This window comes from Salvia hispanica, chromosome 6, assembly GCF_029641045.1.
Source record: "Salvia hispanica isolate PSC_SH4W2 chromosome 6, Shi_PSC_v1, whole genome shotgun sequence".
NCBI classification, from domain to species: Eukaryota; Viridiplantae; Streptophyta; class Magnoliopsida; order Lamiales; family Lamiaceae; genus Salvia; species Salvia hispanica.
Genome location: NC_142697.1, coordinates 13,961,518 through 13,979,773, shown reverse-complemented (window position 1 = coordinate 13,979,773; position 18,256 = coordinate 13,961,518). Strand labels below are relative to the sequence as shown.

Genomic DNA, 18,256 nt, shown 5'->3' with positions numbered 1-18,256 from the left:
ATATATTCCATGAAAACGCATGTCAATTTCTTGTTGGTGTATTAGGTGATGTTTTATTAAATGTTGGAGGTGATCCGCACCGGAAAGCATCTATTTAAAACCAAAATTTTCTCTTTCAAGTGTATATTTCATCAATGTTTTTACCCTCTTTATGTTTATTATTTTCTTTTTTCTTTGGTACGAATCTATTCACTTATTATTTTCTAGTAATAATCTATTCACTTATTTTCTCTTTTCTGTATCGTTAGTTTTCATCAATATTGTTATTCTCTTTAACCTATTTTCTTTGTTCATTATTTTTTTTTACCAATCTATTCTTCTATTTTATTTTTCCTATTCGCATTTATAATGCATCTAAGTGGATAAATTATAATTATGTTGCAAATGTGTTTAACATTTTTTCTTTTGTCAATTTTCTTATAAAGTATTTTAATTTTTTGAAAGCATATAATGATTTTAATTTGTATATATCCAGTAGAAAACAATTGACACTGAAAGCAAATAACATTGTCTAACAAAAGATAGATTAGAAGCAAATAACACTAGTCTAACAAAAGATGGATAAGGAAAGTAAGTTATAATATGTATATATGCTTTGACCATTAACCATACAACACGAAACAAACAGCACAATATCTTCGAAAAATAAGCTTAATTTAATGGTACAGTGCTAAATCACCTTATCCCAAAATCATGGCCCGGTTGCTCCAAGGTCTTGTCTCCAGCATTGCTTCCAGGGATAATGCAAAACTCTACGGCATGGACACTGCCGTGCATTTGCAGAACGTCGAGAAGATTTTTCTCTGGCACTAATTGCTTTCTAATTCCCTGTTCAAGTAATCCACAAACATTCTCTTTGCACTATCAGCATCTGAGGGTGGTGGCGGACCACTCAAGCTCGACTGCCCTGTTAATTTTATGAAAGTTCGCCTGAGCCTACGCAGCTCGGGGAGGCCAACATGCCTTGAAATATCAACACTAGGTAAGCCCGGCCCAAGAGTCACGCCATTGAGGGGACCTCCGGCTGCATGGGACTGTGCTTCCACGATCATGTTCATTACCTCAAGTGTTGCTCTATCCAACTCGTAGAGAGAATTCGCCTCTGTTAGTCGTGCACCCTGTGTTGCAATAGTAGGCTGCAATACTTTAACATCCTTGGTTTTTGAGTCTACTCTTTTTGTCAGGTATCTCACAGCATCGACTATGGCAGCGGACGATTTTTCAATCCCATCTCTGGAGGGCCATAGCTCAAACAATGGTGAATCCCAACGGTTTCTGCTATCTGGCCTCTCAAATCTTCTAACCAGATCTTCAAATATTTTATCATCATAAGTCGCCTCTGATTTATCCCTTCGTTCTTCATTCCATTTCCGACAGTATGTCTCTTCAGTATCACAGTGCACGACACAGTATCTTGTACCAGCTGCACGAGCCAGACACCATAGCTCGTATCTGTACCCCTTTATGCTGTTTAAAGAATCCACTATAATAATATTGTCTCTGGTCAGAGATCTATCAACTTCAGATCTCAAAACTCCTCTTAAATTCTTTTCTGATGGCATGTTAGCATAGCCCTCGTTCCGTGTGAGGTGAAACAAAGATTCATCAACGATCCGAACTGATGGCTTCGGTTCTGCATCTTGAAGGGCTTCAGCCAGGCAGGCTGCGGCTGTTGACTTCCCACTACAAGGCTGACCACAAATAACAACCAAAGCCATCTGCAAGACTTGTTTGTGTAAGCTTTATTCCATATGAAGCACTATAGCAATGCACAACCACTTCTTTCGATAAAATAGTGTGCATACAATAAAACTACTTGCTACCAAAATCTACTGCTAAGAGTAAGACTATCTTTTTAACAGTAAAGTAATTCCGTATTAAGTTATCGCAAAACTCAACATTGTGAGATATATAGATAATAGTAGTAGTATTCATTTTGAACCAATTATGCCAGACAGTAACAGTACCATATCTAGGGTTTAGGGTAAAAAGGAACATAGGCAATGTAAAAAATTCAAGTAACAGATCTCAAACCCATTCCAGTCTTATAACTCTACTACTTCCTTTCATGACATCCACCATTGTCACTAAATGTATCCAAATACCTATCTTGTGCTCTTTTTAGCAATCATTTTTTACATGTCATCTTAAGTTTCCCTTGATGTTATTATGCCTCATTTCACTGCTTTCTACTTAGAGCAATTAGGTTGGGAGATATATTTTCCCAAATTAATTGAATATATTACAACTGAAGAACCTATCTATTCTCTGCAGCTAAATTATTGCAAGATCCAGCTAAAGTAAAAGAAGACGCCCAATTTTCATACGAAACCCTAACCTAGATTTAACTCCACATATGAAACCACCAAAAAAACATAAAAAAAATAAATAAAAAAAAAATCAATTCGGAAACATACGTACCAAAAATATAAACCAATTTACAGTGAGCCTGAAGATAGAGCAACGACGAACAGCGAACCCTAGGTATCAAAAAGCCTCCTTATAGAATTACAATTCCTGATTCTATTAATAGAGGCGAAATGAAGAATGAAGCCAATTGGAAACAAAAAGGCCAAGAAAATCAGATTTGGGAGAAAAATCGCACGGATCGGAAAATTCAAAGCTAAAACCTAGAATTACGCTAGTATTACGAAAATATTAGAAAACTACGCAAATTAAATCTAGGTTACTCTTTTTGGGTAGTCCTAATGGGCTTTGATTGTGAAGATGGGCTGTGCAGTTTGTGAGTGCAAATCCTCATGCATTCTAATTTCACTCATATATGCACTGTATTTTACTAGTAAAACATGGCCACGTTTTCCAGATTTATTTTTAAAACACTAAAAACAGTAACGAATTATAGAAATATAGTATACCACCCAATAACATAAATAGGTCAAATTTGTAGGGAACATGTTTAATCATATAAAATAATTGGAAATTTGTAGGAGTCGGGAATATAGAGAAAGATTAAAAAGGGAAATATTTTCAGATTAAGGATAGTAAGGTGTTGGCGGCAACTAGAAGTTGGCTGGCCACCACCACACACTAAAAGAGAAAAACAACCAATGTTTTAAAAATCGGATCGGTGAGTGAATCGCCGATGATACTGGTTCATGGTTCAACTGGTTTAACTACTGGTTGAACCATTTTATTGTTTATCATACAAATATTTATAATTAAATATACTCTTACAAAATATATTAAAATTTAGTGAGTAATAAAAGTAATATATAACAAAAACATGTATTAAAATTTATATATAAATTAAATAGGAAGAGTATTTAAAATAAGTGAATGACAATATTTACATAATAATTAAATATATAAATTATTAATTAGTGTAGTTAAAAGTAGTACATATTACATATATATAAATAGATAAAATTCATATTAATTCAAAAAAATTTATGTGGTGAAATAATATTATAGACAATATATACAACTAAATATGAATTTTTAGTTCATTTGGATAAATATATACTATATTACTTTTATTAGTTAATACATAAAATTAAACGTGAATTATTAGTAAGTTTGGAGTAATATTTAATAAAGTGATAACTATATTAATAATATATATAATATTAAATGTTAGGTAAATTAACTATTTATGTATATATTATACCAATAAAAATAAAATTTAGTAACTGATAATTATAATTAAACATATCACAACTAACAATTATTTAAAAGTATAAAATTAACATAAATTATTAATTTGTGTGGAAAAAAAATTAAAGGTTTAATTTATAAAAATAATTAATGTTCACATTATTTTATTCAAGTGCATGTGGTGGAGTGGTAGAGTTGTTGGTATTTTACATAGAGGTCTAGGGTTCACCCTAGTATTCTCATATTTATAAAACATTTTAAACATAAAAATCGATTTTCGGTTTCCGGCTGGTTTAAACATAAAAATCGATTTCCGGTTTCCGGCCCAGCCGGTCTGAGCGGCCGGTTCTGATGGTTCAAGGCGGTCCGACGTGCTAACGGTTTTTAGGGACGAACCAGACCGAATCAGTCGCCGGTTCGCGGTCCGACCGGATAATACTACTAATATAAAAAAAATAACAGAATTGTTATTTTCTAAATGCAAAACCGAAAATGTAACACATAATACTCCCTTCCGTCCCATTAAATATGAAACATTTGATTTCTGGTACAAGATTTAATATAGTGTTGTTTTGTGAGTTATTGAAAATAGAGTAAAGTAAGAGTGGACAAAATAAAGATTATGTTGTTTCCATTTTAGGAAATGTATCATTTTAATGGAACAACCCAAAAAGAAAAACGTTTAATTTTTAATTGGACAGAGGGAATAGTACTAATGTAGCAGGTTTTGTTTATTATTACCAGTGTCTTTCTTGTTACATAACCACGTAGTAGCACGTAGCCACGTACTATTTAGATATTTTGATATTTCGTGTTTACGACATTGCACGAAATTTCTACTAAACAAAGCTTTCACATGGAGCCCTCTCCAATAAATTTTCAACTGCTATTATTATTAAAATAAAATGGCAGAGGGGATACAGATCGAGTTTACAGCAAGCATGGACGATAACAGCCTTGAAGAGAGGCTTTTGGATCGAAAAGAAGATGGTGATTTGAAAGCAAGAATATGTGAAGAATCGAAGAAAATATGGAGGATTGCCACGCCAAGTGTGATCGCAAGAGTGAGCTCTTTCGGCACCATCGTCGTCACGCAATCTTTTATCGGCCACATCAGCGCCGTCGATCTTGCCGGCTACGCTCTCGTCCAAACTCTAAGCGTCCGTTTCGTCAACGGCATATTGGTATCTTTTTTCATTTCAAATGTTTAAGTAGTACAAGTAGTGGTTATGATTTATGAGATGTAAACAGATTGGGATGTCGAGTGCAACCGAGACTCTGTGTGGGCAGGCATTCGGGGCAAAGCATTATGAGATGATGGGAATCTACCTGCAGCGCTCATGGCTCATTGATCTCATCACTCTCACTCTTTTCCTCCCTGTTTTCGTCTTTGGGGCGCAGATCTTCAAACTCGTTGGCCAACAGAAAGAGATAGCGGAATCTGCTGGCTATATATCTCTCTGCTTCATTCCATACGTATACGCACTCATCTTTAATTTGACCATACAGATGTACTTGCAAGCGCAGCAGAAGAACATGATCGTTGCCTGGCTATCGGGTTTGCAGTTTGTGATCCACATTGCTTTTTCTAATCTTTTTGTGTATGTTTTGGATTTTGGATTGGGTGGCGCTATGGCGGCTCTATGCGTCTCTTCTTGGTTTCTTGTTTTGGGGGAATTTGTGTACATTTTCGGAGGTTGGTGTCCGGAGACATGGAGAGGTTTTAGTACAGCTGCCTTCAAGGATATATGGCCAGTTGTGAAGCTCTCACTGTCATCTGGTGTAATGATATGGTAAAACTCATAAATTTCTCTAATTCCATTCCTTGTTGTTTGTTATGACCTCCTCCCTCTGTTGCAGTCTGGAGCTGTGGTACTATGCAATTCTGGTGTTGCTGGCTGGATACATGGAAAATGCACAAGTTGCTATAAATGCATTTTCCATTAGGTATGTAAACACTCTACTAATTCATGTTTTTTTTACTACTCCATCATTTACTGAGTAGTAGTAGTATTTTATTTAATTGCAGCCTCAATATAGTTTCTTGGATGTTGATGTTCATCATGGGCATTATGGGTGCTGCATGGTACATGATTTAATCCTTCCTCTCCTCTCCTATTATCTCCTCTTTGTGATATGACTGAAAAAGTGTTTCCCTCCCTCCCTCACTCAGTGTTCGGGTTGGAAATGAGCTAGGGAGAGGAGACGCGGGAGCGGTGAGATTCTCAATCAAAGTGCTAATGGGCACCTCTACTTCGATAGGGCTCTTGTTTTGGATCATCTGCTTCCTATTCAGCACCAACATCACATATCTCTTCACCGATGATGAGGCAGTCATCCACACAGCCTCTCGTCTCTCACTTCTTCTTGCCTTTTCGGCCTTGTTTGCTAGCATTTACCCGGTCCTCTCTGGTCAGTTTCAACTCCCAAATACAGATTTTGTTGTGAATGTTGAGATCCCATTTTGTGTGTGTTTGTGTTGTCTTGCTAGGTGTGGCTATAGGATCGGGTCTGCAAACGAAGGTGGCGGTCATAAATTTAGTTTGTTTCTATGGAATTGGACTGCCGGTAGGAGTTGTGCTTGGATACGTGCTTCATCTTCAAGTAGAGGGGATATGGTTAGGGCTTGCCTTTGGAGTTCTAACTGAGACTTGTGCCATGATCTACTTGGTTTGGAAAACAAATTGGGATAAAGAGGTCACTAATAATACCAACAAATTCTTTATTCCAATAATGGATATTATCATAATTTTGTTTTCTTTTCCTTGAACAGGTGTTGAAGACTTCAGCACGTCTAAAGAGATGGAACTTGGAATAATTTGATTCTGAAAATCAGAGTTTGTTGTGTATGCTTTTTCAGTTGTAACTTGAAAGTTTCATGGTTTTCATATTAAAAATGTGTAAAATCTTGATTTCCCATATTAGCAAATAACGTGTACAACGTAACATGAATTGATTGCCTCTAACTACATCAACATTAGCCCAATTCTCGTTTGTCACGAAAACGTGAACTTTTCAACTCACCCAAATTGCAAGTTGAGTAAAATAATGTGGCGATCAAATCTTCACTTTAAATTAAAACTAGTATCACCCACCCTATTTTTTTTATTTAAACTTATTTTATACTGTAAAATAATTAAATATTATTGTATGACATCTGAAATCATAAATACATAGAATAAAAAATAATTATTAAAAAATACAAAATCAGACAGAGAGAAAAAATAACACATATACCTAATGAGAAACTATATTATTATTTCAAGTTCTAAAATCACAAATTTATACAATAGCAATTTATTGTACCAATAACTTAAACATGAAATACAGTTGATAACAATGAAGCAAAAACTAATTATAAAGACAAATATCTTACAACAGAAACCCGATATTTTCACGAACAGTGAGAGAATAAAAAAGTGTTGCACTATGAAAAACCTGTTACATTGGACAGTAGAAAGAACTGTCTAGATTAGAATTACTGAAATAATGAGGAGGTGCAAAAATGTTATCTCACCAAGCCAATTCTTAGGCCAGATAGTTCTTCATCACTGATCAACCCGTGCCGTCTTCTCCCGCGAATCAATACCTCAACCTAGTTGTTCATAATTAATGAGAGACCACAAGAATACAATCAATCACAATCTAAATTAGCTTCTATCAATAATAATAATATATCAGTATAAAGTACAACATAATACTAAATGAAAGGATCGAACTTGGATAAATCAAGATTACCTTGTCTAGAGCAAGAAGCCCGGCCATAATCTTCAAGATGGTTGACTTGTACATCCACATACATATTTAAATTAATCTCTTCATAATTTGACGACTATATAAATCCCAAAATTAATAGGTTAGTGGGTAAGTGACAATGAATGTCATTAGTGGGTAGGTAATTATAAAAAAAATGAAGAGTCATAGTATTAATATTCCATTTAGGTTACAATTTTGGGGGTATTTAGGTAAATCAATTATAATTCCATTGTAATCATTTTAAAAGAATTGTTACATGTATTATTTTGTACGAAGCTAAATTATTATATGGATGTAAATTTTAATTCCATAATTGTAGGGATGGAATTTAACTAATTTATTTTGTTTCCCTATAACTAATCCATGACCATGGCTATTCCAAATAAAAGTAATCACACGGTATTTTGTTTGTAAATTTAAAATTTAACACAAATTTGAATTTCATAATTGTAGGAATGGAATTTAACTAATTTATTTATCATTTTTAAAGAATTGTTACTGTATTATTTTGTACGAAGCTAAATTATTTTATGGATGTACATGTAAATTTGTATTCCATAATTGTAGGGATGGAATTTAACTAATTTATTTTGTTTTCCTATAATTAATCCATGACGATGGTGTTAAATTTAATTAATTATTATAATCAATTCTAAATAAAAGTAATCACACGGTATTTTGTTTGTAGATTTAAAATTTAACACAAATTTGAATTCCATAATTGTAGGAATGGAATTTAACTAATTTATTTTGTTTCCCTATATTAATTATCACACGATTAATGCAAGTGGTAATCATTTTTTGTTTCCCTACGATTAATGCAAGTGGAGCCTTAAGTGGAAGGAGTGGGAGGTGGAAGGAGGTTACGTGCATAATAATTTTGTATATAAATATGTCATATATATGGTAAAATACCTACTTACTACCTTATAGAACTAAGCATACCATTTTCATGACGCCATGGAACCATTCCACACCATGCTCAGTAAGCTCGACGAGGCTTCTTCAATTTCTTTGGTTGTCAATGTACGCTGCATTCGTATTTGTGACACAACTGCTCCCGGAGACAAAACCATTGTGATCAGCAAACAGTGTGTTTTATAAGATCGTGCGGTACGTTAATTTGTTGGTCGTCGAATGTTTATTTGCAAAGTAATAGTAAATCATAACTTTTGGACTTTTCCTACAGGGCACTAAAATCCAAGCTACTTTCCCACGAGCTTTGCACGCGCGGTTTGGTGGAATACTAAAGGATAGTCCTCGCAATCCCCTAACAAATTATGCATTTCGGTTGATTATGTTTTCAAAGACACAAATGTTTGAAGTGAATGAACCACAGTTTACAAAAATGACGTTTCAGTTTAAGTCATTTGAGGAAATTAGTCAGATTGCCAATATAGCAGTCGAACCACTTTTTGGTGACTTCAACATCTTAAATTTTAGCGTTACTTTCCGTTTCTATATCTCCTCGCTGCTTACTTATTACTTTTACAAATATTATTGGTGTGATTGTCAATTGTGGCCATATTGTCAAACACTTTACATCTAAACTCATTGAAATACAACTATCAGATCCACAGTACGAGTTGAATTATTGTTTAGTTTGCTCATTTGTTGAATGTATTTTAAACACCGCTTTCTGTAGGAATAACATCCTCTATTGACACTGTGGCATATTGTAGACTCCTATCTTGTAGCAAAAAAGGTGATGCGGTCACCCTGGCCGCCCCCACACCCCAGCCCGACAGTTTGTGAGGGGGTTCAATCAGGGTACATAGCGGCCCGTTAGAGAGGAGGCCTTCAACCCACTGTCCTGACAGGAGACCATCTCCCAAGGCCTCACACTTGTGCCTGAGAGATGGAAGCTCCCATACGCCAGTAGTGGGATTCGAACCCAGCTCCTTGTAGCAATATCTGCTCCCCCGGAACCAACTGCGCTAAGCCCCTGCGGGCTGTAGACTCCTATCTTGAACAAATGGAAAGAGTTAAAGGGAAAATTCCTATTGCCATTGTCCAATTCTGCAAGCCTACTTTATTTCGAGGTGGGGATGGTTTTTAATTATTTATTTATTGAATGTATTTATTTTACAGTGTTGTTACCCGGAATAACATAAATTTAAAATTTCAGGGGCTGTTCGTGCGGGCACGCATTTTAGTGCATCCATGGTTCACATTAATGCAAATATTGATAAAATTTCCAAATTGAAGGAGAGGTTTGTTTTTGCCCCTTACATTTGTATGTGTTTTTTGTTACATAAGACCATTATAAGATTTAACCTCATTTGATTGTTTGATATCTTACCATGGGCGTTCTATCTTGATAGGATTGCTAGCGACGCCTCTTTTGCAAGTCATGAATCGACTGTTCCTTTTACATCTAATGAATTTGATGCTATTGATGTTAAATCTTTAGGGGATGTGCTCCACCTAAAGGCATTTTTTTCCCTTTTATTTGATGTTTTATTTAGCTCACGATTATTTATTGTGATGCATAGGATGGTTCTTACTGGCTATGTGGGAGAATTGAAAATATCGAATGTCATTATGGTCAATGATTCTATATAGAATGCAAACAGTGTGTCAGAAAATTTTCAAAGGTGGGCAATAAGTTCGACTGTACGAACTGTGAGGCGTTCGATGGCATTGAATGGAATAAGGAATATATGCAAAGTTTACAGTATAAGTATAATTAAGGTTAGACAAGATGACTTTGGTTTAAAATTTTTAATATAATTTAACAATCTACGGTTGTAATTTATTTATTCCTAATTAAAATTTATTTATCATTTGTTCATTACTGGTACTTAATTTGGATTTAGTAATCTATAATCACATTATACAAAGATACTGTATTACTAAATTCAAATTAGGGTAAGAACTCTAAGAGATAATTACAACAAATAACTAATAATATGATTTATTTTTATTATATAAGAATAATATACACTGAACTATATTGGAATCAATTCATGAGTTCTTTTATAGTCACCATCTTCCTCATATTTAAATCATTCAAATTATTAAATTCATGGTTTTAGCTAGAGTAAATAGTGCAATACAAATAAAAGTAAAAACAATCAGCACGGTACATAAAAAAGTATCTCAATGTACTTTCATGGTCTCATCTTATGTTTTGCTCTACGGATAAATATTTTAATACATATTGATTATTGATTTTGTGCATTGTAAATTTATTTTGTTCCTTATTTTATTGTAGTTTTAGATGAGGCGTTCCTTCTCAAAAAATCATACACTAGATTTATCACCATTTTCTTCATCAAACTTGATCCATGCTTTGCTCTTACATTCGAGTGCCCTAGAATTTTCCATCAAATTCGCTTTGAAAACACCTTTGCGTCCCATTTTTTCATGAGAAAGACAAGTGTAGCAGGTGTATGGTCGACGATGTTATATAGGTATGATTGTGAGTAGGAAACTCTTCATTTATAGGGTTTGTTCGTGTCATTAGTGAGACATATTAGTGGGATGGTAATTACAAACTAATGGGAAAAGTGGGAATCGATTATTTAGGTAGTGGAGGAGTGTTTAGGTAGTGGAGAATCTAAAATCAAATCAATTTATTTTATTAGAATTAATTTCAGAATTTTGAGAAACGTGGGAAACCTATTAGGATTATATATTATATATTTATTAGAATTAATTTCTGAATTTTATAGTAATTGCATTTATAATCCTCAACATAAAATATTATTCAAAATCTCTCAAAACTCTCCGTTTTGGGGGTATTTAGAGAAATATTCTTTTAAAATAGATATCAAATCAATTTATTTTATTAGAATTAATTTCAGAATTTTAAGAAACGTGGGAAACCTATTAGGATTATATATTATATATTTATTAGAATTAATTTCTGAATTTTATAGTAATTGCAATTATAATCCTCAACATAAAATATTATTCAAAATCTCCCAAAACTCTCCGTTTTGGGGGTATTTAGAGAAATATTCTTTTAAAATAGATATTATTATTTAAATAAAATTGTTTTTTCTTTTGAATAAATCGTGGTAGTAGTAAATATTAATCTATTCATACGGTTACTTGGTGGTTAAATTAGTGGGTAATTATTTGAAGTTAGTGGGGAGTTATTTAAAGTTAATAGGGAGTTAATGGGTGGTTACATTTAGGGATGTCGATGTAGCCCACACCCCGTGGGTCGGCCCGAATAGCCCGCCAAATTTACAGGGTTATGGTTGAAAATTTCTAGCCCGATAAAATTACAGCCCGACTAGCCCACGCCCGATTAGCCCGCAATCCGTTAGGGCCAGACCCGAAAACCCGATAGGCTAGCCCGAAAATCCGATAAAATTTCTATCGTTCTATTTGTTTGACTCTAATTCGACACTTCATTGGTTATTTTATGATATAGATTACTAAAAAAATAACTTTCAATTTTATATATTAAATATATAAATTATATATTAAATTTTTATTTACATAATAATAGATATATAAATTAGAAACTTCAAATTCACTAAAAAAATATATTTAAATTTCTAAAACATACTTTAAAATTTCTTGATGTTTATTTTTATTTTGCATAAATCTCAAATATTAGTATATGATCGTGTTTATGTTTGAGTTTAAGCATATATCTCAAATATATCATAATTAAATATTTACATTTTATAAATATAACTATTTTCACCATTATTTATTGGATTAATCGCATGTTAATTTTATCGGTAGCAACCCGATTAGCTTGTCGGGCTAGCCGAAACTCGAGCTTTTAAGGTTAGAGTTGAACTTTTATAACCCGAAAAAAATCACAACCCGATTAGCCCGCACCCGATTGACCCGCAACCCGAATTAGGTTGGCCCGAAACCCGGTGAGCTAACCCGATTGACATCCCTAGTTACATTAATGTTCTTCTCTTTTTAGTGGGTGTGATCTGATTATTCGAGTTTCTTCTTTTTTATTAGATCATAGATTGTACAGATACATATGTTTAAATGCTCTTGAATACATCAAGTTATTCAACCATTTTGCAAAGTATAAATAGGAACAAAATTTGAAACATCGACCTCAATGCTGAAGAGTTAAAAATCCTTTCTTTCTCTATGAGGGAGTAATAAATTCAGCTTTTTATGAATTGCATTTTGCAAAAGAAACCCTTCGATAAGTGAAAGATTTGATTTTTTCAACAACATTTTATTTAAAAATTGCTCATTTACTGTTTTATGGACCCTTATAGGTGTCCCTTGCATATTTGGGGTTTTGACGTGCGATGACATGGACCAGGTAAATTATTAGAGTTATTCTGTGTTTCTCTCATCCAATTCATTTATATGTTTGATAAAGATTTCAAGTTCATTTGGTCAGTTAAATGTTTCAGGTGATACATGAAAAATTGAAAAGTTTTCACAAACTAGCAAAAGGGAACTTCAGAGCAATGCATTTGAGATTGGTGGCTACAAATGGTAAGATCTAATTTTGTTACTCGTATAGTTCATTGTTGATATTGATTCTAAATTTGTTTAATTAATTTTAAATTAAAAATTAATGTTTTAAAAATATATTAATCTGTGCATAGCAGAGACGTAATACTAGTACTAGACTACTAGTAGTAATCCACTATTTATTCGTGAAAATAAAGGACAAGTGGGGCAAAATTTGGTAAACACTCTTATGACTTATTTGTTGGGGTAATCGCAGCGGAAATTGCAAATTAAATAAATCCACAAAAGAATCTATTTAGGAGATTATGTGGATCGATTCAATATCATGCTTGAACATGTAGAGACATATAATTGCGCAATTAATCACATAATTTAAATTAAATTATGATGTTGAATACTTACAATAATGATTCTCCAAAGAATCGAAGTGGCTTGCTACTTCTCCACGTGTGGATCTTGAAGCTTGATTGTGAATGCAAGACCAAAGATCTTCTAACCTATGACCCTTAACTCTATAGATCTAAATTCCTTGTGGGAGGAATCTTTTAGAAATTATAAGGATCTTGAAGGAGAAGACAAGAAAAACCAAGAACACACAAAGAGGAATTTCGAGTTCCTCTATTAGAGAGAGAGGGCTGAAAATTCCAAGTGTGGGGGCTAGGGTTTTGTGTTGTGTATTGTCTCATCTCCCTACATCATTATTTATAGAGTTTATTATGGGCTAGGTTAGGGATCTATGGAGTTTGGATTGGGCCTCCCCAATTGGACCTTTTTTACTAATTAAATTATAACCCATAATTCAATATAAGGCCAATGGAATATTTCTTGTGCCACTATCGAAGAAATACTGACCACCCATCCAATCCGTGATTACAAGCAATCCGGGTTAACCTCTTTAATATATTATTTCCCGTGTATAAGACTTTCTATATCCATTAATTAATTTGTAGTCTGCTATAGACTTTAAATTAATTAATATCTTTTTATTTCCAAAAGCTTGTCTAGTACGAGATGTATATCAAAATATACTTTTCCTTTTCTATTTATTCTTGGATTAAATCCAAACCGACCGGGTTTCCGAATAATAGAACTTCTCTCGAACACCTCTTGGGGATATAGTCAAACCACGCAGGCACACAATTCAATGTAATAATAAAACTGACACCATACTAGTTATTAATTACTACTACCCAAGATATCAGGAATATTGGGTTACGAAAAACCCGCACCTATTTATAAGTCAAAGCAGCGTATGATTAAATAACGTGTGTCCTATATTATTACAAAGATTAGGAAATATTAAATCTCCAAGACATCGTCTTACAGTAGATAGCAACAAAGACGTGTCTATACTTTAGATCCATTTAATGTTATACCACACCAGTGTCACTAGTCATTCTCAAGGTAAAGACGACTTTTGGATGGACACTGCAACCTTTCACGATAGGTAGCCAAAGCCTATCTAGGTTGTGAAAAAGTTTTACTTCTACAAGGTACCGGTTAGGCCACCTACTGTGATGACCTGTTCCACGACCCAACCTTCAATGTAGAAGACTTAGACTGATTTTACTTTCCGGCGCTTTAATTATATAATTTAATATATAATTAAATACGGTCAATACCCATTAAAGTAAAATACACAGTATGAAGAAAACATTTATTATTCTCATTAAATGAAGAATGATTACAATATACAAGCAATTTATCAAATTCAAAATAAACTCGAAAAATGCTTTTTAGTATATATGTTCCAACATTATCCAATATCCACAGCCCCATTATTAATTTATTTTGTCGTTTGGGTTATTTCCGTCTCAGGTAGGGGTGGGAAACAGTTTTCGGTTATTCGGTTAACCGAGAATCGAACCGGAACCAGACGGTTATCGGTTAACCGATAACCGAAATTTACGATGTTCGGGTCGGTACCGGTTTTACGTTTTGTTCTAAGTCGGTTATCAGTTATAACCGACCGGTTACCGGTTATAACCGATAACCGAAATTAAATTAATTTTAATTTCAATTATATATTTATTTAATACTTGAAATAATTGTAATTTACTTTCAAACTTTGTCATCATAGAAGAAATTGTAGTAATTTATATCTAAATTTTGTCAAAGTCTCGTATTGCAATGTCAAAAAAGCCCATTTTAATTTGTGTCACTAACAATTACAGTATTATACTTATAAATTTATATCTCAAACTCAATAAAACTCTTAAGCATTACTATTTTAAAAATAGAATATCCCTTCACTTATTATTGGAGAAAAGTTTTTAAATTATAGATCATGTAAAGTTTAAGTCTTTTAAAGTGTCTAAACAATTTATGTATTATCGGTAAATAGGAGTATAATAATAATAATTAAAAAAAGTAGATGAAAAGTTAAAAGTTAAAACCATAAACAATTTTAATTTCAATTATATTTTTAATTAATAATAGAAGAAATTGTAATTTACTTTTAAACTTCATCACAATAGAAAAATTTGTAATTTACTTCCAAATTTTCTAAAAGTCTCGTATTACAATGTAAAAAAAAATCTATTTTTCACTATCAATTATACCTATACTATCTCAAAATTTATAAAGTTTCTAAGTAATTTTAAAAGTATGATCTCTCAAAGTCAATAAAGTGCCTAAGCATTACTAATATTTTAAAAATAGGATAAACCTTTACTTATTATTGGAGAAAAGTTTTTAAATTTTAGATCATTTAAAGTTTAACTCTTTTAAAATGCTTAAACAATTTTATGTATTACTTGTAAATAGAAATAATAATAATAATAATAATAATAAAGTAGATAAAAGTTAAAACATAAACAATTTTAATTTTAATTCGGTTAGTTTGGTTATAACCGATAACCGACCGGTTCTAACCGAGTCGATTAATTAAGTAACCGAACTTGAGATCGGGTCGATTTCGGTTAGTTTTTTTATAAAATTTTGGGGTCGGTTAACTGACAAGTCAGTTCGGTTATTAACCGAACCGTCCGAATAACCACCCCTAATCTCAGGTCAATTCAGGTCTGAAGGGGTTGGCAGCGGAAGCGCTCACATAAATCGATTACATAATAATCCTGATCTATTTAGCAGATTATTTAGACAAATTCTATTCGCGTAATTTTCACATGTATCATGCTCATAACTCAAATAAATCATGCTTTAAATTAATTAAAACCTAAAACATGCTTTTCTACGGTTCAACTATTATACCTTGATGATTCTCCAAAGAATCGAAGATAGCTAGCGCCTTCTCCACGTGAAGATCTTTAGTACTAAACCACAGATCTTCTGTCTGGTTCCCGGACTGCAAACTGATATCAGGGTGGTCTAATCTCACCAGTGACTAGGACTTAAATAAAGAAGACGGAAAACTTATCCCACGAAGGAGAAAAATCGTCCCTCACAGTATAGGAGAGGGGGACGAAAATTTTGCTAGAAAATAATGTGTGTTTTCTGTCTCCTTTATTCTCTTATCTATATTAAGTCACATATTGGGCCCAGACAGGGATCTATGGAAGGTTTTGGATATGAGCTCCTCCAATTAGCTTTTTACTAATTAAATTAAACCCAATTTAATATAAGCTTATAATTGGAATATTACGAGCAGCAACTACAGAAGCAATATTGCACTCCCCATCCAAATCCGAAATTATAAGTACTTCGGGTTTCCATTGCTTGATATTTATTTCTCGCGCTTAAGATAGAAACATCCATTAATTAATTATTGTTTGCTATGGACTTAATTAATTAATATCTTATTTATTCCAAGAGTGGACTCAGCAAGAAATTCTTATTTATTATTCATAGAGTAATCAAACTCCAACTAGCTAGGTTCCGAATAATAAAACCTTATTTCAAGCTCCTCTTGAGGATGTTATCAAACGAGACTCACCTCGCGCACGATTCAACATAATAGAGATCCTAGCACCGCTAGATATTAATCACCACTACCCAATATACCATGCTTATTGGGTTGCGAAAAACTCGCACCATTTGGTAAGTCAAAGTAGTGCATAATCAATACTGTATACTCAATGCTAACGTACATTGATTAAGAAACAATAATTTACAAGACCTCGTCTTTCAGTAGATAGCATAAAGACTGTCTCGCTGTTAGATCCATTTAGTGCTATACCACACCAACATCATCTTATTTCAGTAAGGCTTGGAAATAATCGGGCTTGGAAATAATCGGACTGACATTGCAACCTTTAATCGGACTATCTAAGCCTATCTAAGTTGTGAAATTCTTCTTTTTCTTTGTTCAGAACTGATCGTGTTACCTTAAAGTGAACGACGCCCACAACCGGTCTACGAAGACAAAGACTTAGACTTTGTTAAGTTACTTATACATTTAAACATGTAATAAGCATCCATTAAATGTTAAATATAACAACATTATGACAAAAATAATCTGTTTATTCCTTTGGAAAATAAAATAAGAGTTTTAACAGTATTCAATCACTCGAAAAGTGATTTCTAGTATACAAACTCTAACAAGGTCAATATATAATTTTGTTATTTTTTAATTTGCAATAATATCTATGATCTCTTGTAATAATATAAAGTCGCCTAAAATAAATTCTCAATAAATTATTAACTAATCTAAAGTAATAATTTTGATATATTAATATAATAATTTTCTTAAAAATTATAAATACCTTGATTCTAACAACATCATAAATTAAGATAGTCAAGTGAGGTTATCTCTTTTATATTCACATATTACACAATTATTTGATAAAAAAGATGAGATATAAGAAGATTTCCAAAGTAAGATAAAAAATGCGGGCTTCGTGTCAATATAGACTCATATGGAGTTTTTTTTTTTTTATTGGTAGACAAGAAATGAGATAGAAATGTTATCCGACTAAATTTGTGAGATACATATCCTTGTATTTTGAGGAAAAAATTGTGGACTTGGATGGGCCATAGAAGATAATATAAGTTTCCATGATAAATTAACTATGATACCAAACACTTAGAAATAACTCAATGTTTTAAAAATCGGATCGGCCGGTGAACCGGTGAGGCTACTGGTTCACGGTTCAACCGGTCCGACCGGTTCAATCACTGGTCGAACCGTTTTACCTTGTAAATATAAAATTAAATATACTCTTACAAAATATATTAAATTTAGTGAGTAATATATTACAATTAATATTAACATATAACAAAAACATATATTAAACATTTTAAGTAAATTAAATATTAAGAGTATTTAAAGTGAGTGAATGGTAAAATTTAAATATTTATTAAATATATAAATTTTTAATTAATGTAGCCAAAAAAATTACATATTTTACATATAATAAATAGATAAAATTCATATTATCTCAAAACATTTATGTGATGAAATAATATTATAGACAATATATAAAACTAAACATCAATTTTTAGTTAATTTGGATAAATATATACTATAATAGTATTATTAGTTAATACATAAAATTAAAATTTAATTATT

General features: G+C 32.6%; 2 protein-coding genes across 2 annotated transcripts; one reads left to right on the top strand and one right to left on the bottom strand.

Annotated features, from left to right (window-relative positions):
* Positions 1–562: 562 nt before the first annotated feature.
* LOC125203560 (protein KTI12 homolog) lies at positions 563–2,754 on the bottom strand. Its single transcript, XM_048101942.2, has 2 exons — positions 2,422–2,754; positions 563–1,718 (listed from the first exon to the last, which is right to left on the bottom strand). The coding sequence occupies exon 2, from the start codon at positions 1,716–1,718 to the stop codon at positions 810–812; it is 909 nt and encodes a 302-aa protein (XP_047957899.1). The 5' UTR covers positions 2,422–2,754; the 3' UTR covers positions 563–809.
* Positions 2,755–4,468: 1,714 nt separating this feature from the next.
* Positions 4,469–6,563, top strand: LOC125204538 (protein DETOXIFICATION 24-like). The gene is made up of 7 exons (XM_048103226.2): positions 4,469–4,799; positions 4,867–5,408; positions 5,476–5,562; positions 5,645–5,701; positions 5,789–6,027; positions 6,107–6,312; positions 6,389–6,563. Exons 1-7 carry the CDS (start codon positions 4,521–4,523, stop codon positions 6,431–6,433), a joined length of 1,455 nt encoding a protein of 484 aa, XP_047959183.1. The 5' UTR covers positions 4,469–4,520; the 3' UTR covers positions 6,434–6,563.
* The last annotated feature ends 11,693 nt before the right edge of the window (positions 6,564–18,256 follow it).

Bases quoted from the DNA above. Each gene is read 5' to 3' on its own strand.
- LOC125204538 (XM_048103226.2), top strand. From the start codon at position 4,521: ATGGCAGAGGGGATACAGATCGAGTTTACAGCAAGCATGGACGATAAC. The intron at 4,800-4,866 runs GTATCTTTTTTC...AGATGTAAACAG, and splicing joins GTTTCGTCAACGGCATATTG to ATTGGGATGTCGAGTGCAAC. The intron at 6,313-6,388 runs GTCACTAATAAT...TTCCTTGAACAG, and splicing joins AAACAAATTGGGATAAAGAG to GTGTTGAAGACTTCAGCACG.
- LOC125203560 (XM_048101942.2), bottom strand. From the start codon at position 1,718: ATGGCTTTGGTTGTTATTTGTGGTCAGCCTTGTAGTGGGAAGTCAACA.